Genomic DNA, 25,281 nt, shown 5'->3' on the forward strand with positions numbered 1-25,281 from the left:
AATTACCCTTGTTGTGTCCGGTATACATAATGAGTGTGCAGCTTCAAGAAGCGTAATTAATGAATAAACAATAACAAGAAACAATCTCCATTCAATCCATGCATTGACGGATGATGTTTTCAAACAAATAATTTTCCCATTAATCATGTTGAACAACATTGCCTAATTGCCTTGTTCCACTACCTGGGTAAGAAGACCAAATTGCACAGGCTAAGATGAAATTGAACTCCATCTTTATTTTTTAACCAGGAAGATTCCAATTTCCCTCATGTTAAGAAGATAATGAATAAAAAGGATACAATTCTTGAAAAACCTTTTTACATTAAAATACTAAATACGATCATGTGACTTAAATTTTGTATGCGGCCAGTCATGCCGGCAATACCTTTCAAGTTTCAAGAATCGTGCGTAGAACGCGATCGGCTCGGATGCTAAGGTCACATAATATAATAATCATTAACAGTCACCAGTACCCATTGTAAAGGCAACTAATGACTACGTGCCTTCAGGTGGTATTTTTGAGCTCCAATCCGATCAGAATTGCAAAAGATTGACGTGTGTTGCACGTGCTGTTTGCATTTAGGGAGTGGTTAGTGATTACTGCGTAAGTTCGTGTGAACTTCTTAAGAGGCTGCTGTTATCTTGAACGGCTTTTCCAAGAAATTGATATGCTTGGAGAGCATTCTTTGCCTTAAGTCTTACTGCCCAAATGAATGACTTATAATAAAACTGCATACCTCTATATCATGGTAAAACTGCCTCGTTGATCTAGTAGTCGCAATGTGTGACTGCTGTGCAGGGGGTCTCAGGTCCCGACTCGGGCCGAAATGGCTTTTTGGGTTTTAAAAACTTTCACAAAGCAGCCCGGAGTCTGGAAGTTGATAATGAAACACCCGTATCTCTGTACGTAAATGTCGATCTCTCTCTAATCCTGTGGGAGTGCCGACTCATTGGACTATGAGAATGCATCAGGTTGGCGCATTCGCTTGGGCACCATAAGGTCTCAGCACACATATGGGATCGGAAAGGGATCGTAACCGTAAAGCCTTTCGCCTCGCTGTCAACCAGGCGTCAACCTACCGTATGCACGTAACGAAAGCGTATCAGCAGCGCCTGTACGTCAACTCGAGTGAGATGAGATGTGAGCTCGGGTACGGAGAGACGTAAGCGCGGGGACGGAGAAACGTAAGCGCGGGGACGATGAGCCGTAAGCGCGGGAATTCAAGTTCGGAGCCTGTTCCGAGGCGAGGCGATTACGTTATTATTCCGATTAGTGTGCGTTGCAGTAGGGAGTTTAATACAAACCATTCTGAACGGCTCGAGGCGATACGGTGACGATCCCTTTCCGATCCCATATGTGTGCTGAGACCCATAATATGTCCTGCGTATCTGACTCATCTCCAAGCACAGCCACCGTGTCTAGAACTTAACTATCAGAAGAATTTTGTACATTTCGACAGTCTAGCAAATAATGACCCCAGACATAATGACGATAATGGATTTCCCCATTATATTAATGACCAAAAACATCAGCTTATCTAAAAAAAGCGGTGTCCTTTGGCTATCCTCGTTGTTTTTTTGAAATGCATTTAGGTTTGAAATGTATTTTGAGAGGAAAACCTTAACCTGATTTTGCAATGAACAAATGTTGATTGGAGCCTTAAGTAAGTTATCATAATTAAAAAGGCTAATTTATGAATTTTATGCGGTGAATAAGATTGATAAATTATAATGGCGGTTGAGCAAAATGGCAGTAGAGTTATTACAAATAATGTATCTTGAGGCGAAAGCGTTTTGTTAACTTCTGAGTACAAAAACGTGGTTTACCTACACAAGTATGCTCGCGTGTGGCTTCCAAGTTAGTTCCAAATTAATCAAGCAAAAACATTTTTCTTAATTATTTTCCTGCCTGTCAGACCCACCATGCTTACTTTGACAAAAAAGTATGTAGAAGCTTTTTGCTCATTACAAAATTGATCCAACTTGTTAATAAAACTATTAATGCTTTAGCAGGTATTAGTTTTGTTGGTTATATTGTCATTGGCTTGGAAATTTCCGGCAGCTTTTAACCGTTAAAAAGTCGATAAAAATAGACCATAAACTGGCGTCAACAATGCCAAGGAAAATATTGCGATTTCATAAAACTTCCTCAACGCGCAATTCATGATTGATATTATTAAAAGTAAAAAATCTATTACGACTTCTATTAAACTTAAGTTCGTTTGGGGATTCTGTTAAAGATCAAAGTACACTTTTCAAGGCATCAATGACAGTGCAGATTTGCTAGAAACGTAAAATACAAATCATTATCTTACGTATGTATTGCACGTTATCATTCAGTTGTTCTTAGAATTTCTGTATGAAGCTGTATGTTTTGATGACAAAGTACAAGATATCATCATGTGTTTATGACAAAAAAAAAACTAAAGAGGATATCCTGGTCCTAAGCTTAGTTATATGCAAGAAATCTATTGATATGTGGTGGCCTTATCGTTGACTTGACCACTTCATGAAATGACTCGACCATTTCATGAAATGGTCCCGTTTCATGAAATGTTTCACTGTTTATTGGCCACATCATGATGTGACTTGGGCAAATCAATGATGAGAAATCGTTTCTCGATATGTGCAACTAAAAGCTCGGCTTCTTCATGAAATGATCAAAATTAATTGATCACATCGTAAAATAGTTATGTAAATTGCCCCTAGGGGCGCTGCCAGCGCTTTATTTACGTTTGAAGATGGCGGCCGTTGACTGCATTGAAAATTCTTGCAGCGAAAAATTGAATAATTCGTTTGAGGAAAAAGTGACAAAAGAGTGTATACGACGAAAATAATAATAATATAAAATAATTCTACGTTGGTGAATTATAACAACGTTTTTAATTATAAGGTTATAAAACAAATCAAGAACAGTAGGGTGACCACGCCAAAGACGTCCATGGACTATTACTGGCTGTCAAAATATAACGTTATGGAAACTGCAGATGAGGAATATCTTATATTTAAGAAAAAATGCGTCGACTATCCTACTATGCGTATAATTCCGATGGAGAAGTATTTTAAAATATTAAAGGAACTTCATAAAACTGTTGGATAAGGTGGACGACTAAAAATGATTCAATACATTAAAAATAGGTTAATATCCCAAAGAAACCCATTGAACCATTTATTGACTATTATTGTGTTATTAATAATAATATATATGACAGGAACATACTTTGCTGTTTAATTTGCTTACTCCAAACCCCATGGAATTATTTACCAGCGATGTAACCCTTATAACTTCTTGCGAGTAGTAGCGAGTATAACATCCACCAGATACAAGAACCCACCGCTCTCAGAACGCATCCCAAACGAGCCAGCTGAGCGCAGACCTAGGTAAGGTGGGGAAACTCGTCTACCCCTATAGTCTGCAACATAGTATGCAACAATAATGTCCTCTTAGCCAATTATCGGCTACGGCGGCTGTTCTCATGTAAGGAGATTAGCCAACTGCGCGAGACATATTATAGTGCACAAGAATTTGCGAGGGGACACACAGACACAGCTGCACTCACTATTCCTTCACTTCCATAGCCCGATGGGACGGCAATCCAACACGATCGGAGAGAGATCAGGCGCAGGACCGACATTTACGTGCTCTCTGATGCACAAATACCAACTTCCAAGCTGCGGGCTGTTTCGTGAAAGTCTCTAAAACCCACAAAGCGATTTCGGCTCGACCCGGGAATCAAGACCTCGTGCTCGACAGCTGCGCTTGTGTGGCAAGCTAGACCAACGAGGCAGTGAACCTACAGGTTACGTCATTTTAGATTAAGTGTGTTCTATTTTAAGATTCCTAAAATGTTACTAAAGTTCCTATTTTATTTAAATTATTATGTATGTCGGACTTAAAGGACAATGAACAAGTTCTTACTCTTTATATTTGCAATCGAAGTTATGAAAAAAACCTAAGTGTTTTTGCCTCCTGACAATTTTGAGCTGTGAAAAATTTCACAACTACCAGATTTTATGAAATTAAACTCCAATGGGTCGACCCAAAATATTGTGGATTTATATTAAATATTTTATGGATACCCTATTATACCATACGGCCAGACGTGGATGACAAAATCGAGAAATGTTGACGATTTAACGATCTGGTCAAATTAACATGAACATTTCATGAAACGCAACCATTTCATGAAATGCTCAAGCTTTTCATGAAGTGGTCAATTCTACGATATGGCTACGACAGATATATTATATGTAAATGATCTTACATCCGATGCTGTAACATCTCTATCAAACAGGTTATTGACCTTTCCAAGCAGTTGTGGTTTTGGATGTTATTATCTAACTAAAAGTTATAACAACGATACCGTTGCAAACATGTTTAAACAACATAAAATGAGTGAGTTCTAAACATTTTTGAAAAAAATATCTATGACGTTAACCTTATTCTAGTTGTATAAGTTACAGCCTTTTTATAGTGTCCCACTGCTGGGCACAGGCCTCCTCTCACACGGAGAAGGATTGAGCATTAATCTATATCTAGCTATATTTTATACAAATATATTTTTTTGTGCCTTTGCATTTTATATGGTTTGAAAATACTCTTAGATAGTCGGTGTCTTATTTTGACGATTTCAACTAGATACATAATTATTGACTGCGACTCTTTTATGTAACAAAATTATCATGATCTCATCATTTCATCATCTTTTTTATGATAAACAAAAACTTATTTTCTTTTTCTTCGATTCCACGACGTGAAGCTTATATTTTGGTAAAGCTATGAACTTATCCTTGTGGCTTTGGGCTGGCTTATGTATATTATTTTTTATACCTACCTACATACCTATATACATACATATAGGGTGGCCGGTAAGTAGTGACCGATACTTAAACACGTGAGTAAAAACATCTTTCTCAAAGAACCTTTTTTCATGTTCATTAGTTTAATCAGTATCGCTTACTAATTACCAATCACCCTATACAATATACATAAAGGTACGTAGTTAAAGTCACGTGGCATCATTATAACCATGCTTATTTTACTAATTGCCTAGAAAACATGCCTACACACATGTTTTTCGCAAAGGATTTTCCTACCTATAGCGTAATTGAGTACGTAGCTGGATATTTTTAATTACTCTTATCTTATATTTAAATTACTTTGTATATCGAGTAATCATTTCAATAATTATGATGTTTTTTCTAATGTACTGTATTTTGTAGAATATTCTGTAGAATAGTCTCAATTGCAGTTATGCAACTTTTGAATTGATGTTGTTAAGATAAGATTGCTTGTGACACCAATTGAACCTCGTTTTATTGTATATTTACGAGTATTTTACTCAACTATACATAGTATAAAAATCTGTACAGAATAATGAGACTTTGCATAGTAAATATACACATAATTTTCAACATTAATCCTCCTTCTCAAATTAAAATCGCATTTTAAATCGGAATACCTTTATTATACAGCGGATAATCAGTCTTGATACTTTCAAGTTTCCTTTGAAATATAAACTCGTATTTAATTAATAGTAGACGGATGATAGGATTTGAAGAATGCAGTAAGGCCTCTGCCTCGAATTTTGCGGGCAGCGGGGCGGCAGCGGCTGCAGCGCGGGAGCGGGGCGGGCAACGCATACTTGTTCTCGAAACTAGCGGGCAGATCGCGCGGCAATATAGCAGTGTAGTGTTGTGTTCTGTAGTGTTTGCTGTTCCATATGGGTGTCCTCTCAAAGATGGCCGAAATAATTAGCTCTTGCACGTCCGAAGACATTTTGATACGTCACAAAAAAAATGTATAACACTATGCCTACAATGCAGACGCCCAACGCGGGCGGTCACCGCTTGACTGGAGCGCACCGCTCGTTGCCCGCCGCCGCGCCGCTCCCGCGCCGCTGTATTCGAGGGCCGGTCCATTTGATTATACGCGTAAGATCCTGCCGCTCCCGCGCCGCCGCCGCCGCCGCCCCGCTGCCCGCAAAATTCGAGGCAGAGGCCTAATGGTGATTACGTTTAATAGGATATGTAAATACATGGTTATGCGCGTTTCTTGTTAAATAAACAGGTTCTATAGTAAATAATCAAAGAATACTCTGTTAGGTTTAATACCTAGTTCATACAATTTCTTTAAGTATAATACATATTAGGTCTTTACCTATGAAATTGCCGTTCTGCGGTAATGGCCATTTCAAATCATAATATTTTTTGTTTGGCTAAGAATTGTAATTTCAAATTAATTTTATTAAAAAAACATGGAATTCATTATAGTTTATTGATTAGTGCTACATTGTCATCGCGTTTCAATCTTCTTCTTCATCGTGGATACGTAAAAAAATCAAGTTATTATGGAATATGAGTACCGTGGTGCAGCAACGCGGCACAAGCGGCACGTAACATCGACGACGTTTACGGAGCTACATTGCTTACCAACGCACCACCTGTTATTGGTGTGCTCGCTTCCGTTTTGGAAATTTCGACCTGAAAGTTGAACCGAAGACTTTGGTCGACAACGATGAATTAAAGGCGATTGTGGAAGCTGATACACAATCTACGGCTAAAGCTTTCGACGTTAGCGTTAAAACAATATTGATCCATTTGCGTCAAATTGGCAGGGTAAAAAAGCTTAACAAGTGGGTGCCCCACGAACTCAATGAACGCTAGCGCGAAGTACGCGTCGAGACGTGCCTTGCACTGCTCAACAGACACACAAATGAATGATTTTTTCCGTCGTCCGCACGTCACCAGACCTTGCGCCCACACACTACAACTTTTTCCAGAATTTGGATAAGTTTTTGTCGGGTAAAAAATTCAGTACCCGAGAGGCAGTAATAAATGCCTTTGAACAAATAGTTGCCTCTCGTCCAGCTAATTTCTTTAAGAAGGGCATCAATTCACTGCCACTGCGTTGGCAAAGAAGCATTGATTGCATAGGTAATTACTTTGATAAATACAAATAAATAAATGAAAAAAAAAAAGTTTAAATTTTTTCATACAAAACGGCAATTTCATAGGTAAAGACCTATTATAATTGAGCACGTTTTTTCCGGCTCATACTATTGTTGTTTAAATTCCGGTAAATACATTTTGTCCTTATTTAAAGGCCAAACCTTTCTTTAAAACTTATTTTAAAATTAAAAACACTTGTACGTAAGCCTGCGTAAAATGGAATATCTCTCCCGTGTAAAAAGTCACGTATACAGCGAAACAATATTTCATCACAATTATGTCAACTAAACAACATATGGGCACCAAGAGAAACCCAATTAGATCATAATCAATCTTTACCCGACATGACATTTCAAGAGCAAAAAGATAAGCCATAAATACTTCTAAATTTTTCCTCCAAGCTGCTTATAAAAGGTGTTTGGACACATAATAAGTCCGTCTCTGGCTTCTAGCACCGTTGTAACGGTATAAACTTGATCAATATACGGGTTTAACAGATTGCTCAAAATTTTACATAAATGTTTTGTTCCTAGAACATTTCTGTTATGTCATGTCTAATGTAATGTCGAATATTAATGCTTAAAATACCGTGGAAGCGAATAAATAAACCTTGTTTTCCTTACTTTACTACCAATCTGAGCAACTGGAAAATACGTTTGTGTTAGTCATTACCTAAGGGTGCGTCCACATCTGGCGAATGCGCCGCGAATGCGCAGCACGCGAGCCGATCGCGAGCTGTCCGCGAGCTGCGCGCGTGCATTTTTGTTCGTGCGCCGCTTCTGCGCCGCACGCGCGCAGCTCGCGCGCGACCTAAGCGCCGCACGCGAGCGGCGCGCGACGTCTGCCATCTTCGATAGTACTGAGCCAATATACGGAACTGTAAGGGCGAGAACTGATTGCGCGCAGTTCGCGCGCCGCTCGCGCGCTCTATACGAGCCTTGCGTGAGTTGCGCTAAAGAGGCGCACCGAACTATAGCAGTGACTGCACGCGCGCAGCTCGCGGACAGCTCGCGATCGGCTCGCGTGCTGCGCATTCGTGGCGCATTCGCCAGATGTGGACGCACCCTAAAACGGAACCTGTTCGAATATTTAAAAACATTTTCCCTATCCTGGACCATAAGACCAGTACAACTTGTATTGCTGGGGTTACTTGTACAGTACAAGTAACCCCAGCGGGGCCCAGCAGTGCCAAGGCCTGCCGGGGTTGCGGGATTGTTCGAAAGAGTTACCGCGGCTCTAGTACATGAAAGGTCTACGACGGAACACGACGGTTTTTAGTTAGTAAGAGTCTGACACTCCCTCACCGCTGCTAACCCACAGCGGGAGGGGTCATTTGATGATTTTTGACGTCGTTAAAAAAATGACCAGTACAAGTAGAGATTTTGAAGTCTAGAATGGTTTTCTTATTCTGAAAATATTTAGTCATTTATCTCTGCAAGAAGTTTAAAGTCAACATAGGTTATCAATGATTGTTTGACAGGCCAACAACCTTAATGCCGGCTCTATTGTTAGACCTAGTTCTCTTTATCTGGAATCTAGATAGTCTTGCAAGAGTAAGCATTCGTAACTTCATTAGGTTCACTTTAATTATAACAACAACCACACGAAAGCTAGAGATTTCACTGAAGATACATGAAGAAGATTGACCAAAAGTTACTACAAAATTACATATCAATCTATTTTCGCAACATTTTATTTATGTACCTATTCAAACGTCATCAGTCAAAAATAGAATAATTCAGTGCCTACACGCCGATCAATGCGTAAGTTTTGATATTGCTTAAATAGTGTAAGGAAATATACGTCACTACATAAGTATCGTTTTGTAGCCTTCAAGATATGGAAATAGCGTAGTGTTCGTAATATTATTATCTAATCAGAAAAGAAGACATTTTCGCAATTCTATCAGTTAACCTAGATGGAAGATCGTAATATCATAATTTCCACATTTTATATTAACCATTATACAATTTTATAGGCTTGTTAACAGTGCATTAATTACCTCCATAACCTGCGTATTTTTTTATATCAAGTAATACACGAGAGTAAAAGCAAAACGTTGCTAATCGAATTCAGTTCAAAGTAATAACCACTTATACATGTCGCAATGAGCGCAGGAACATACCTACTATATCTTACACTAGTGGTTAGCCTTGATTAAGTTCTAACTTAACGACGTAGACATGTAATGGATGATATATAGGGTTACATTTATAACTCACAGCCGTCGTATCATAGAAGATGTCATGCACAATTGCGCACTCGTTTTTCAATTGAGGATGGCTTGCGTATTCTTAGACATTTTACTTATATTTTAGCGTGCGTCTAGCACAAAAGCAACGCTTTTATGGCTTTTGTACTTTGCAATCCTAAATTGACGTGACCTTGGTCATTTGGCTTTCCTGACTAAAGCTAATCACTTTCTTTCTTTAGCCCTTAGTGTTCCAAATATTCCCACTGCTCACATTCAGCTACCTAAGAATTATCCTACGCGCATGGGTACTTGATACTTGAATTGTTGCGTGTCAAGGCCAAATTGGCCAATGTAGAAAACACGAATCAATAGCGAATTTTCGAGACCAAAATTCGAACCGATTAATAAATATTTAAAACATGGAATTATAATATGGTTATTGCGAAATTCGTCTTGATAAAAGCGGCTGTGTAACAACTTTTTTCACCCAATCAAACTACGTAATCATAATTATTTGATTTGTTTGTCTATGAGCTATAATTGTAAACACACAACTGATTTGTTTACAAACAAATACCTACCTAATATAAAAAATATCTCTTATATTGGTATAGGTGCCGTATACCTACCGCTATCTCAGTAGATTAAGGTCATGTATTCAGGGTCATCGCAGTGTTGCTTTATGACAGCAACAAAGTACCTAGTGAGAGGTCTTTTCGTTTACTCATTTCCGTGAAACGATTGGTTGACAGAGAATAAATATTTGAAACATAAAAAGTCTGAGCACTATAAGTAAAGGCAGCAGTGTTGATATAAGAAACAAAAGTTGTTGGTAGACTGAGACTGTATAAATACCACACAGTACCTGCATGTAATATAATTTCAAAACATCATAAAACGTGAAATCGTATTTAATTATTATTTATTACATGTAGTTTTCATAAGGTCATAATTGAACGCTAGACTAGGGTAAATACGCCAAATGTCGGCCCCCTTAGCGATTTTCTGATTGCGGTTCGCTATAGCACCGTCAGTTTCCAACGAAAGATAGTTTCTGATGCGGTTTTGGATAGTTTGATTAATCTATGTCATGTTTATAGGCATAAGATTGATATTTCTACGAAAAGAAAAAAGTAATAAGGCTTAGATGCGTCGAGAACAGAAAAACCCTAAAGTCGGCCATTCACGGCCCAAGGTCGGTTGCGTTTTTTTCCAAATGTCGGCCAGGTATAGGCTGTTTTAAATTAAGGCAGTGACAAATATTATTAACATGATTTATTTTAGCAGAATTATAATATAATACTAAGTATACATTTGTAATTGTATTTGTTTAATTTATAGTAAAATATTTTTTTTGTTTCCCCTAAACAAAAAAAGTCGTATTCACGACCAACCATTTATATTTTTTAAGTTAATAAGAACGGTTTAATAGATAGCAAGTATCAAACTATAAAGCTACCATAAACATGCCTACAATACTGTCAACTCCTACATTTAAACTTAACTCCTATACGATATAATGAATTATAATAAATAAATTATTTCATTTTGAGAAAATGAAAAAATATGAAAGTATTTTTTCATCAGCCTGTATAGTGGCGCTTGAGTTCGAGGCTGGTCGACATTACGATTATTTACGATTCTAATGTCGGCCCCTATTTCTTGTACCTTATTTCTCGAGATTCAACTAATATCACCCCGGCCGTTATTTGGCTATTAAACGTAAAATAGATCTATTTGCCTATAAGCTTTGCAAATTCTCTTGTTAAGCCAACGGAATTAGTACAATAGGAATTTATAAAATAGACTGCATTTGCTTTAAGTCGGCCACGGCCGAGACTCCGGTTTTAAGTCAAAACTGTTGTCCTAATGGCGGCCTCCTATTTTTCCTTGAAAAATATACGCAAAACGCTGAAAAAAACTATCTTAAAATATAGTAAAAATAACCCATTAGTGACAATCAAGCTTAAAACAAAAATAAATAAATGTTTTATCGTTCTAATATCAATCCCCAAAATGTGAGTATTCACTTCGAGTAAGCTACTTTACGTGCGAATTTGATGTTTCAACGGCGCAATCGCTACTGACGCTCAGTATGAGAAGAGTAAGTGACAGAATCGGATAGTATCGATTTGTACGTATAGAGTATAAACCAAGGTTGCAATTCGAGGAGCAAAACTAACACTTAATTACCTTTTGAATGAATGCAAGCTGAAAATGTACAGACGGCCGAAGTTTGGGGGGAGGCCGACATTTGGCGTATTTACCCTACTACAAGAAATAAAAAACAGATTATTTCCAAGGTTTAAGCAATTGTTACATAACCGTATTTACTGTACAAATGATGATCCATCCGTAGTTTTTCTTAATTTATTAGTCACGCGAGCATGCTATGCTCCAATGAAATCTGATCTTTTCAAACATCAAATTTACTCTGGACCAAATAACGCAATTATTTAGTTTTTATGATTTTTTAAAGGCCCTCATAAATATGGTTTCAAATTTTATTCTTTTGGCTGGATTTTAGCGTCATATACGGGAAATACCAAGACAGCATGTGACGCAAGGAATTATCGTCACCACAGACGTAATTAAAGTCCAATTGAACCTTCACGACCTCTGATTGGTTAACAAATTGCAGTCGCTTTTAGAATACGTGAATATATTATTTGTGAAAGGGATGTCCTTTCACAAAATATTCTGGGTTGTTTATTTAAAGTCAGCTTTTTAATCGCATTTTAAAGGATACTGTCGTATAATCGTATCTGTTCGTGTACATAATTTGTTCTACACTTTCGCCAATTTTGAACGGCTCATTTCCCACAATACAACTTTTAATTACAAAAAACAACTTCTAACTATCCAGATGGTCGTATGACTCACTTGTAAAAATACAAATAATAAACTGCAAATTGCAAACTTACTCTGCAATAACTACTTCCAACATTTGGAATTCCAAACATCGTCATACAAAAATGCCAAGTATTGCTCGTGAGTAAATAGCTTCTACGTGCAGAAATACCGAGTCCTATTTAAAGATCGCACGGTGTTGCATAAGCGGTGAATGATTGCTAGTGTGTCGGTCTGTCACCCACACCTCTGTACATAATATCCTGGTGCTCCCCTCTGACCACATACGAACTGTGGTCTTTCAACTGTTAAGTGATCATATTACTCGATATGTTACAATTTACAATGCGGGTGATGTAACGAAAGACTCTTTGACTTTTATAGTTTCCAGCTAGATTTATTTTATGAAAAAAAAACTATATATCGCGTAGTATTTGTATTGGTTAAAGTCTACCATTGGCGGTTGAAACGATATTTCTTTGTTGGTTCCCTTCACTTATTTGCTAGACAATAATATGGTTTTATAATTGGCGTTTCTTGCTTCTCACGACTAAGACACTTGATTTAATTAAGGTACAAAGTCTCGTGTAAAAAATAACCGCTATAAGTAAAGTGGTCCTTTCCGTACATAGTGGAATTTGAAGCACAATCAACGATGATTACCTATATTTTCAACAAGCTCAATCTTTATTTGTTTTAAATTAAGTGCCTAATGGTTTATATCCTGGTCCTTCCACCCACTTTCTCTTACAAGTGCTTCAGCAAATATTATGTCCAATTGACACCAATACAATGTTACTACAGCTTATTTATACTTCCTTATCAGCGATTATACTGATTAGTATATTACGTGAATTGATAAACTCTGAATATTTACACGTTGATGATGAAAGTCCACCCTGTCACCAACTGCTAAGAATGCTTATACATATTTGGTAAGCCTTGCACGTGTCGATAGAGGGCTGATTAAAATCTTTATAAAACTATCAAGATTATGCGGTCTTTGTATTTGGTTCTCCCTTGGATGCAGTAACTGTGACCACCAATACTTCTCTTATATCTTCATCAGCCATATTATGTGCTTATTAGCCTTTTAATGTCATTTCTACTGAGCTATCGTGACCTTACAAAACTTACAGCTTCGATATATTGAACTTTATGACACCTATTTAACCACTTTAAGGTCTCGGCCTATGACACTAAATTGATCTTGACAGATTTTGATTGACTACAAAGCGAAAACGGCCTGGTTGTCATGTCATATTTTTGGTGATCATTCTGTTAAAATTATCTTTAGATTTATATTTTCTGCGACCTGCATTATATTTCTAAAGCTTTATCTTGAACATTAAAAATCAAAATTATGTTTCAAAATTTCAAAAATGTTTGAACTTATGTAAGTCAAAAGTTCACAAGTTTATCACGTTAGAGAAGATATTTTGTTTGTGTGCTTATCTTAATAATTTCTTATCATACAGAGGCATGTTTATTACATTTTCCTGATTGATCTCATTAGTAGTGAAAATTAAGGGTCAGTATGAGGAAAAAACATGAAAATTGGTTTTGGTATTTCCCTGCAACTGCCCTCAGCTATTTAAATGTCAAAGATAAACCATTTTCTTCGTTTTGCACTTTAATCAATATTAATGAGCGTGGTTAAGTACCTATTTATTGTTTTCTAAATAAGTTATTTACGCTATTAATTGCTAATTTATTTCTGTAGTTATAATAATTAGGATGCGTATACAGTTTTGTACGAAATGAAAGTCAAATGTCATCCTGACACGACGTCGTCAACGTAGAGGTATATCTACATAATTACTATTACTTTTTATGTAGTAAGGATAAGGATTAAGGAAAGCCATACAAATGAAAGTATTGTTTCCACGTACTTACTACCAAATCCACAAGCCAATCCATTTAGGGAAATTAGAGAACTACTGTTCGTATAGGATTACCCAAATTCAGGAAGAGGGTCACACTTTTGTATCATTCAAATATTTTGGTCATTTGATACTAAGACCAAAAGTATTTTGCTTTTGTAAATCCTGTAAAAGATTTTCTCTATCCGCTTAAATTCTTGCTGTCATTTGTTCTGACGTCCGAAAAGTGCTGATATTCCAGCCTAATTTGAATAAGCGTTTTTGAGTTGTGAGTTCGAATCGTCGAATTCTCTTCGTGATTACGAAATTGCTCCAAATTACCAAATCGGAACTAGGTATAATGTAATCTTTGGTGTCTTTTTGCAATTTTTTTTATTAAACCGTGTCTGGTTTCTTAATATTCCTGTCACAGAGGTTGAATAATAGCAAATTATACGGCAGTGGACGTCACAATTCGCGACCAGTCATTAGGTCAATGTCGACACGTAATTATAATTTCGATACCGAATGACAAAATTAAGTAATCGATAAGAATTGAGATGTTACGGCTTTTTTATTTATGTCCTAATTATGTAGTTGTGATAAGACATTGTAGTTACCTAAGTAGTGGCAAATAAAATATGTTTCTTTTAGTGGTCATTTAACTTGTCAGTTTTTGATTTAGGTATGTTGAAATTCTACATTTACTGAACAAAGTCTCTCAATTATATGTGACAACTGCTGACAGCCTTGTAATGTAAACATGTAGTTTTTGTACTTGACGTAGATTTAAAAAAAAATGTGAGCATTTTCAAAGTTATTTTTAGAATGTTTGATAGTTTTAGATCACGTAGGTGATATTTCATCATGGCTTATGTTTAACTGATCACCAGAAATAGTAACAAATAGCAGACAAAAATAGTAAATGATCACCAAAATGAAACTCGCATTTTAATGTAAAATGATAACCAAAGTTTTAACACTTTGCTATCCCATTTAAGTGAAATTACTCCAAAATAAATCATGCGCAAGCCAAAAATAGTAAATGATCACCAAAATTAAACCACCATTTTAAAGTAAAATGATAACCAAAGTTTTTACATTCTGCTATCCTATTTAAGCAAAATGAGTCCAAATAAATCATTGTTATCCCAAAAGTAGTAAATGATCACCAAAAGTAGTGAATGATCATCAAAATTATACCAGCGTTTTAATATAAAATGATAATAAAGTTTTTACATCTTGCTATCCTGTTTAAGTAAACTGACTCCAAAAAATAAGTTCGGCCTGATACAATAAATGTAATTACATTATGGGGACCCTTTTCCTGCACTAGGGTGGAAAATTGTCTATTGCATGCCTCTAAACAGTGCGATAAGAGTGTGTTTTCGAGGGAGTGTATTGAGAAACACATTCTTCTTCTTCTTTCTCCTGCCCTGTTCCCAATTTTACTTGGGGTCGGCGCAATATGTCATTTTCTTCCTTTTTCCCCTGTCACTCGTCATACTGACACTCACGCATGCATTGCAAGCCGGACACATGACTTAATATGGCATCATAATACTTTATTTGATAATAAGCCTACATTTTATGGCAATCACAGTGACTTATTTAGGCAAAAATAATACATTAATTTGGTCGTCAAGAGTTGGTGATCATTTACTAAATTTGGTGGTCGAATACAATTTAAAGTGAAGTCGTGACTAAAATAGCTGGTACTATTACATTTTTAGACTTTATTTTTCTGGTGTTCAGTAGATTTTTCTGGTTGCAAAACTAAGGGTATCAAAGCATTTTATGGTGGTCATTATATTTGTTCCCTTTCATCATTACCTTTTCCAAGAATATATTCACTTGAGGTTAATCCAAACTTAATAGAGTCTGTAATGTATTTAGGTACGCTCTGTAATGCATGCTAAATTACGTGTTGTACACAAGTAGAACGAATGAAGAATAGGGAAAAAAGTATATGCTTACAAACTACGACAATAAGACAGTCAAAGCAATTGTACATAGAGTCAACAAAATTACAGGTACAGAAGAACAAGGCTATAATAACGACAGTTTCTACAATAATAATGGAAATAACCATCAAAAGTCAAAACTAATGGTAGTTTCCTTCGCAAACTTCGCGAATAAAAGGTCACATCAATTCGGAATGAAGGTATGCAAACAGACAGACAGACGGATATGAAACGAATATCGTTTATTTCAGGTGTTTATACACGAAGAGCCAATTAATTTGCGCATTAACTCGCCTTGAGAAACGGGAACGTTGAACTAAAGTTGATATTTATTGGGTTTTGACGATGTTATAAAGTTTAAGCGTATTATACAAGCTGTTGATTTGCATCCGTGCCATATTCAAGGAGGTAATTATGCTAATGATTCTCGACCCAAATCAATAAAAAATTGGTACGTAATTTTTTTTCTTTAAATTTTTTTCGGAATTCCGTAAATGTCATCTAGCCTTATTTAAACTGGGCGCGTATGTTACTGGCGTTAAAACCGTGCTGCACCCTCACACAAACGCAAACACAAAGCATACGCAACGATCACTCATAAGTTTCATTCATAAAATTGGATTACTTCGGAAATACCACGACATTACAATGACAAAAAAAGCAGTGCATATTACTTATTTCCCATCTACTGTAATTCCAATCGATTATTTACGTATTGTATGTCCTCCTCCTGAGCTATGGCACAAATGCAAATCAACACCTTGTATTGAAGATAGATTCGTTTGTTTTGCAGCTGATTTGGTATTTTCAGTCGCGTCGTTGAGGAAAAATGCTATCATTGATATGACAGAGCACATTTTATTTGAAATGTCTGTGCACATGGTGCTATGTATCTATTTCATAATTAAATACTATCAAACATTCGTGCCCTATGTGTTTGCTACGTGCTATTATAAATAGGTTGGAAATGTTATACTAATGAGAACATAATTATGTTACGAAATAGTTCAAAACACAAGAACAGTCACTGATTTAGCCTAAACAGTGTTGGTCCTCTGATACATACTGTGAAACTTAAACATTTGAAACAATAATTTTACATTTAATGAAGTTGTTATCGTCCCCATCTTCTACATTCTGTCGATATCCTATCTTTCTACATAGAATCTTTCATATTTTGAAAACTTTATACGTAATTTAATTGTCTAGAAACTCTTCATGCAAACAGACGCGAAAGAAACAGTAATCCAAAGATTTGATACATTCTTTATATTCTAGTTTTTGCCCACAGACTGAAAGTCGCCAACCACATTTATTTTATGTAAAGTATGACATTGAGATTTAGGCTAAGAATAGCTAGACTCAGTTTACTTTCGTACTAGCAATAACACTCGAACAATCGTCTTTGAAAATATTATCGGTCATGTGGTTTTTCACAAGTACATACATACGTGTTTCTTACATAATAAACTAGCTGTTTTCCCACAGTTTCATGTCCGCGTCCTGGGGGAACTTCTTTCCGTACAGGGATAAACTTTAGCTTATTTTACTCGGGCATAGTGTAGCTTTCCAACAATGAAAGAAGTTTTCAAATCGGTTCAGTACTTTCGGAGCAGGGTCCAAACAAACCAAAAAAAATGTTTCTCTTCATTATATTAGTATAGATTGCTGCTCAGATCCAAATATTTAAACAAAACATATTCTATTGTTTATGTCTAAAACGTCTTCTATTCTTGAATGTAAAAAATATACCGTTTTTTGTTTGGCTTGAGATTAATTCATGAATGTCCGTATTCTTTGCATGGCTTGTTGTTTTGAGGCGCAAAAACTTTAATCAATTCAAATTAATACTTAAACAGTTCTTCAAAGTCTATCATACATGTTTTATGTATGTACCTATGTTTTCAAAAAACCTTTTTTTTTTCATATAATAAACAGAATCTGTTTTGAACAACAGAGGTGTTAATCTTGAAAATTAAGGCTTATTACGGTTTCCAACCGGATTTTCCGGTTTAGACAAGGAACTGGGCAGTCATCATGATAGCAATAATTACCTTCGTTAAAATCTGTTTTGTATTAAAATTTTCGTTTTTTTTTAAGGCATAGTTTATTATAACGAAAACACTCCGTTTGTATTGTTAGGTACAACTATGTATGTATGTCAGGTTACTATGTAAAATGTTTTATGAAGACACTCGTGATATTTGTTTATTTAACAAAATACGCAATGTACTAGAGTCTTGTGATTTGTGATAGCAAATATTTTTGTAGAAAGAATTTTCTTCTGAAAGTTACAATGTATGCAGACATCCACGTTCACAAACTCATTATTTGTTATTATTTAAATTCCTTTTGAACAGGAAAACTATAGACTATAGAGCTATTATTTGTTATCCATATTCTATTAACTATGAATTGATGCCTTAGTTACTATTTTTTGCTTTACAAGGAAGGAATATGACGAATTATATTTTCCAAATTTTGTGGTTTCTTATCAGTTGGTATTTTGTCGAGATAAAAATAACGCAATCTCGCATAGTTCGCTCAATTTTCATTCCCATTACACAAGATGCTGTAAAAATATGAATAAGAATTTATAGCAAATAATTATAGTAGGTATTGTTGCTCTAAAAGCAGTGTCCATTTATGAAAGAGGTCACGTACATTTTCAAGGACAATTTCAACCTTATTTTGATACGCATGGACGCCTTCGATTTTGATCGAGAACAGAATCGCAATTATATCGATTAAAAATAAATCGTCTAACACATGCCGAAAAATTTTTGCTGTATTTTCTAGATATTAAAAGTCGATTAAAACTTTATTATGGCTAAGTAATAATGTTACTTCGGATAAGGGAAATATATTTTTATGCCATAAGGCTAATGTTATTCGTACCAGCCAAATTTCGAAAACACATCATTTAACTAAACGAGAGCTTCTTAACATTTAAGCCTTCGATTTTACAACTTGATAAATTGTTTTATGTCTGTTGATAATTGTTGAAATCAGAACCCAGGCATGCATTATTGACAGTAATTAATAACGCAAATATAGATCACCTTGACACAAACAAACCTTTATAATGTCAATGCCTCGTAACGAAGCAGATAATGTATGAAACTTGTTTGTAAAGAGGTCCAAAATACCAAAACAAAAGGACCAAGAAATATTCAAATTCCGAACCATATCAAATGACGTCAATACTTCTGTTTTTCTTTTTGATGGGGAATCATCAAATGACCATTCTCGCTGTGGGTGCAGTGTGAGGGAGTGTCAGACGCTTACTGACTAAAACCAACCATGTTCCTTCTTAAGGCCTACGACGGAACACGACGGTTTTTAGTCAGTAAGAGTCTGACACTCCCTCACCGCTGCTAACCCACAGCGGGAGGAGTCATTTGATGATTTTTGAGGTCGTTAAAAAAAAGCCCTTTATGTACCAGGGCCGCTGTCTTTTTCGAACAATCCCGCAGCCCACGTCACTTCTATTCACATGTTTGCAAACCTAATCTAATCCTCTTCACGTTTTTCCCTAGTCCTTAGCAGTAATTAATTACATATTATGTTAAATACGATCTTATCGATTTTATCTGTACGTGACTAAGCCCACGAGATTCTTCAGTACCCTGACCGCTATTGCATGATACTTATCTATTGATAAAAAAAATCATTGAATAATTGGTTGATGAATAGGGTCGCCACAAATTGATCAAAAAATCCTATATCTCTCGTCTGGTCAAGTCTCAATAATTTGCGTATTATCAGTACAACAAGATATTGAATTAACTTTAGTAAATTCGCAACATGTGGTTACCCTAACATAAGCCATAATGGTCTGTGAACAGATAAGTATAGAGTAGCGAATTCGTTTCGCTGTTTACACTTCAGTCGTGTCCGAGAGTTCGTAGAGGGTGGTCGTGTAATATGGTGTTCAGTGATTAGTTATTAAAATCTTAAATTATTTTAAGTCGACGTCGACTTTGTTAGGTGTTTTAGGAAATGTGAGAAACTTTTTAGTATGATGATTTTAAAAAAAGTAGTGTCCTAAGTAATTAAATCCATTCATAATTATATTTCTTCCTTCATAATTTTTGGAAAGTCTCTTGTGCATTTATAACTTCAAGACTTAGCTACAGGTTTTTGTATTAATCCTTGAAACTTCACAATTATCCGATTTCTGATCAGTGATTAGTGTGATTACCCATCCTTCAAAATTATCTCTCATACATAATTTAGATTTAATATCCATTGTTATCCTTGAACATTCAATAAAAATATTTTCTATTCTTTTCAGATATAAGTACAACAAATAGGCCAAAATGTGTCCCATTTGGCCTCTGCACTTGATAATCCTGTACCTTCTGGCACTATGTCCCCTGTGGGTCATTTGCCAGGCAGTGCCAGACCTGACTGCCACATTCATGCCAGCTAATCTGACTGTCAACATGAACGAGTATGAATATATCGACTTTACTGTTACTGGTTTGTATTTATTTTATTTGTATTTAATTTTTTCCTTGTCAGTCCACTGGAAATTATATTTTATGTCGCTGAAATTGGACAGGATCCCTTAGGACCAAAGCCTTTGGGTTATTAAGAGTTGTTGCAGTCCTAAAACAAATAAAATCAGGCCTCAGGGCTAATCATCTAATCTTTAAAAAAACCGGCCAAGTGCGAGTCGGACTCGTGCACGAAGGGTTCCGTAAATTACAGTTAAATCAACCTATCTCAAAAACTATAAGAGATACTTTGATCAAACCAAAAATCGTTGAAAGAGTTAATTAGCATGCATCACCTCTATTTTTTTTAGAATTTTATACCCCGTAGTTATAAAAATAGAGGGGGGGGGACATACTTTTTACGACTTTGAGAGCTGATATCTCAAAAACCGTTCACTTTAAGAAAAATGTTTTTTAGAAAACTTTATATCATTTTAAAAGACCTTTCCATTGATACCCCACACGGGTATGTACATCGAAAAAAAAAATTTCATCCCTCAGTTACATGTATGGGGGGCCCCACCCCCAATTCTTTTTTTTACTATTTAGTGTCATATTTTTGTAGCGGTTCATACAACACATATTCCCATCAAATTTCATCACTGTAGTACTTATAGTTTCCGAGTAAATCGGCTGTGACAGACGGACAGACGGACAGACGGACATGACGAAACTATAAGGGTTCCGTTTTTGCCATTTTGGCTACGGAACCCTAAAAATGAGTAGATTCTAATTAGTAGTTCGGGACCTTATGCCGTTCCTTTACAAAAACGGGGTTAGCAATTTAGTGATAATTGCTAGACATAGAATTTCGATGTGCACACTGCTAAGCAAAAATCTTTAGGTACCAGAACACCCATAATGACTGACAAACACATATTCCGGACCAACAGCTTAACCCACTCCCTTATTATTATCACTCAAAATGTTCTTCTATTCTTTCTTATCCTAAATTTTTGTATCACAGGAACGGGAATGCAGGCAGGAGACCAATTCACGTTGTCGACGTTAAATTCACACTTAGCGGCAGCCGATTGGAATGCAACACAGTTAACGGATGAACATGTTCAAAGCAGTACTTTTAGAGGCAGAATGAAGGTCACTGGGAAGTTCTTAGGTGAGAAATATTCTTTCATCTACTTATCATTTTATAATAAGTTATCGTCAATCTTTGAATTGTCCTGTAGACTGTAGAACTGTAGAGAACAGGCCTCTTTGCATACAGAGAAGGAATGAGCGGTTTACGCTTATTCAAGGTGGATTGGCAAACTAGGTCCAGGTTTGCTCTAGTCAAAGATACGATTCATATATGTATAGTCGTATAGAAGACCTATCACAGGTTCTCACGAAACATCAAAAGCTAGGATCAAAAGCTAGATCAAAGTCAAACTCAAAATCGTTTATTAAAGTAGGCTAATTATTATAGCACTTTTTAACATCAAAATTACAAAAATGACAGCACCCCCAAAACGACCCCCTTTCACAACTTCCTAGTGTTATGGCTGAGATGTTTTCCTAAAGCTTTGCTCTGTGTTTGGTGTGTATCTGCAATCTGTATTTATAACAAATATTGATTGCTTCTGGGCCCTTTAAAATAATGATAGTACAATAGTCACAATGACTTGCATGTTTGCTTCTCTACTCATATCAGAAAAAGTAGGTATAATTAAATGGATCTAAAATTGTACACAAATAAATAACACCTTAGTTTATAGAGTCATCGTGAATACCCAGATTCAATAGATTAAGGGCTGATTTTTCAATCGCCAGATAACTTCTATCTGAGGAATATTTTTAACGTTTTGACAGCATTAGTATGGAAAATATGTCAAACCGCCATATTTATTCCTCAGATAGAAGTTAACTGATGATTGAAAAATCAGCCCTTAGAATTTTGATTATTTGAGATATTTTTATAGTAAGTTCAACTCAGTCGTGCGCGCGGCCCTATGTGTGGGTAACCCTTGTACATATACAGTGACTTTGTGTGCGTGACAAGAGGTACAGTCGGGTACAAATACCTACAGTTATTTAGGGGTTGTATACGGCTGTTTAAAGTACAGTTATTACGTAATTTAGTTTATTTATTTATAATGATTCTGTATCGCTACTTGAAAAATCAAATGATGAATTTTCGGATTCGCTACTTTCACCAATGTTAATTATAAATTCTGACTCCATGTCAAAATGTCTATAGTATTCTTCTTTTTTCTTTTGTACATGTCGACAAGTATTACCCAACATCCCTTCATCAATTTGACTTAAACGTTCATTTATGAGTTTCATTATTTCCGTCTTATTTTGGTCGACATTATGCGAAGCAATATAATTTTTTAAAATTCCCCACACATTTTGTTTCCATTATTATACTAAATTATAGCCGTCTTACCACAAAAACTTTTAAACGTCAGTTTATGCCTTGTCTAAAAAAATGTCAAATTATGACGTTGACATATGGTTCATTTTGCAGCCAAAATTTTATTAGACAAGTGTAAAACAGGGTTTAAAGTTTTTGTGGTAAGGCCATAGGTCTTTTACATTCTTAGTCCACACATTTATTTATTGTCCGCGTACCCCGAGCTAGAAAATATGTAAGGAGTATTTAATTCATCTTAGATATTTCACTTCATTTATTTCTTAGATACTGTCAATGTCAATTTGAAAAGCCGTATGAGAAAATAATGATAAACTGTATAATGTAATAATAAAAAGCTTTGAATGTTGTTTCATTTTTTTGAAACGCTACCTGACTCCTTAAAACATTTTCTCCGTCAAGAACTAGACATTTTCGTAAACGACTGTACCCATAACAAAAAGCGATGAGAACACGTCATGCTCGGACGACGTCACTGTCACACGAATGAAAGTTGTATATTTACAAGCCGACGCACACATAGGGCCGCGCGCAAATCTGAGTTGAACTATCTATAAGTCCTTTTATAAAATTCCTTTTTTGTAATACAAGTGTCGTGTATTTTGTCACGCAACTGGTTTAATTTAATATATGTATGTAATAAAAAATACATTTACATAAATTCTAAAATACACAAGGACTAAAAAATATTCTTAATTGTGTACTTAAAATTCAACTATTTCATACTAAAACCTTTCAAGGTTTTTCTATAACTGATTTAGACAATCAGACAAATAAATAAAATGTATTTGCTCTCCGATTTTAAACAAATCGACCTAATACTAAAGTTAAAATTATACCCTTTACTTAAGTTAAAATTTCCCATTAAAAACTATGTTATCTTATTTTTCTCATATTTTGTCCACAGGCAGAACAAATGTAACTTTACAAGCACGCCGCGGTACCGACAGCTACCCAGTGAAGAATGGCTTCCCGGTCATCGTAGTCAGGCCTGAAAGGGTCATAGACACGATATTCGTTTCCTCTGTCGCCACATTTGTAAGTAACTGTGATGTCCTCCTAGCCGATTATCGGCTACGGCGGCTGTTCTCATGTAAGAAGATTAGCCAACTGCGCAGGACATAGTATAGTGCACAAGCATTTGCGCAGACACAAGTGCACTCACTATTCCTTCACTCTCATAGCCCGGTGGGACGGCAATCCGACACGAATGGAGAGAGATCAGACGCAGGAGTGATAGTAGCGTGCTATATTTATATAGATTAAATATCTATAGATATAATATGGCAAGCCTAGAATATTTTTTCTTTGCTAATGAATATTTAGATGACATTGAACTCTAAAGGAAAATGAAATCGTTATTGAGTTATTATTGAAAAGAGTTATTGATGCCAATTAAAAGATTGTCATGGCTTAAAATGACTTCAAAATTGTGGCCAAACTGAAAGGACAAACTGCTAAGTGATAACGTACGTAATTAATAATCACGTGATTACTACAAATGCATAACATTTTATTCAAATCAATCATCTTTATCATTATTATTGATGTATACCTAATCGATAAAACACAAGTATTCGATTATAACACTCTTATGTACCTGATGTACTGAAAGCTATATTTAAAAAGTCCTTGTTTAAGGTAAACAACATACTTAATTTCCAAAGTTTCTAATAATAAAAGGCGGAAATTGATCGTATTGCTTTTGACAAGTAATTTTAAAAGGAAGTTTCCCTTAAAAAACTGTCATCAGAACACAAATACTGTCCTTTCCTTTTAAAAAACTATAAGTATAAAAGAAACTCGTGTTAGTTACACTACTTATAACTCAAGAATGTCTGAACCGTTTAAGCTGAAAATTTGAGGGGCGGCAGCTTGGACCCAGGAGAATGACAGGATATTTTTGTCACCATCCGACTACAGGAAGTTGTCATCTCGGGATATATTTCTACATTCACATAACTTTTACATAAGCGTTTGAAGTTAAAACTATTCTGTTTAATTCCAGGTATCGCTGATCTTCATAAACTTCGGTTGTGCTATGCACTGGCCTACGGTGAAAAATGTACTCAAAAGACCAATAGGACCGCTTATAGGAATGTGTGGTCAGTTCCTGTTCATGCCACTGGTAAGAATAATTATATTTGTTTCATTCATCAAAAGGTATTTGGAAGTATTATTATATTCAATCAAGTCATTTAAATAGAAAAATATTGCTCATATTTTGTCCGGGAATGGGAATTTTTTTCTCTTGACGCGGGTACACCTAGATAATTATAATACATACTATTCCTTAATAAACTTGGGCTAAAATTGGTAACCTGATAAAGTAACAACTTCCTAGAGCTATAAGAGCTATAACATTATAAGTACTGTTAATTTTTAATTTTTCACTTGTTTTACATATAAATACAGACATTTATGTATTTTACATTTATCAACACAAGAAACATCTGTATAATCCATAAATAAATACATATGTACATATTTATCTTACAATTATTATCAAGGACCAATTATGAAGACAAAACATTTTTTTTAATATTCATTCATTCTGTCACTTGTTCAAATAATTGAACACTGA

At 35.6% G+C, this 25,281-nt stretch overlaps 1 protein-coding gene across 5 annotated transcripts in view; it reads left to right on the plus strand.

The window, feature by feature from the left end:
* The window catches only part of LOC124641677 (ileal sodium/bile acid cotransporter-like), a 39,830-nt gene that overhangs the window by 3,047 nt on the left and 11,502 nt on the right, over positions 1-25,281 (plus strand). For 3 of the 5 annotated variants that reach the window (XM_047179838.1, XM_047179841.1, XM_047179839.1), the window contains exons 2-5: positions 20,119-20,306; positions 21,291-21,440; positions 23,605-23,735; positions 24,706-24,825. In XM_047179838.1, the coding sequence (XP_047035794.1) occupies positions 20,144-20,306; positions 21,291-21,440; positions 23,605-23,735; positions 24,706-24,825 (564 nt within the window). In that variant the 5' untranslated portion in view covers positions 20,119-20,143. Of the gene's footprint in view, positions 1-19,666; positions 19,826-20,118; positions 20,307-21,290; positions 21,441-23,604; positions 23,736-24,705; positions 24,826-25,281 lie in introns of those variants that run through there. The other 2 variants (XM_047179840.1, XM_047179837.1) reach the window with 1 other exon arrangement.

Source organism: Helicoverpa zea, chromosome 23 (assembly GCF_022581195.2).
Source record: "Helicoverpa zea isolate HzStark_Cry1AcR chromosome 23, ilHelZeax1.1, whole genome shotgun sequence".
Taxonomy (NCBI): domain Eukaryota; kingdom Metazoa; phylum Arthropoda; class Insecta; order Lepidoptera; family Noctuidae; genus Helicoverpa; species Helicoverpa zea.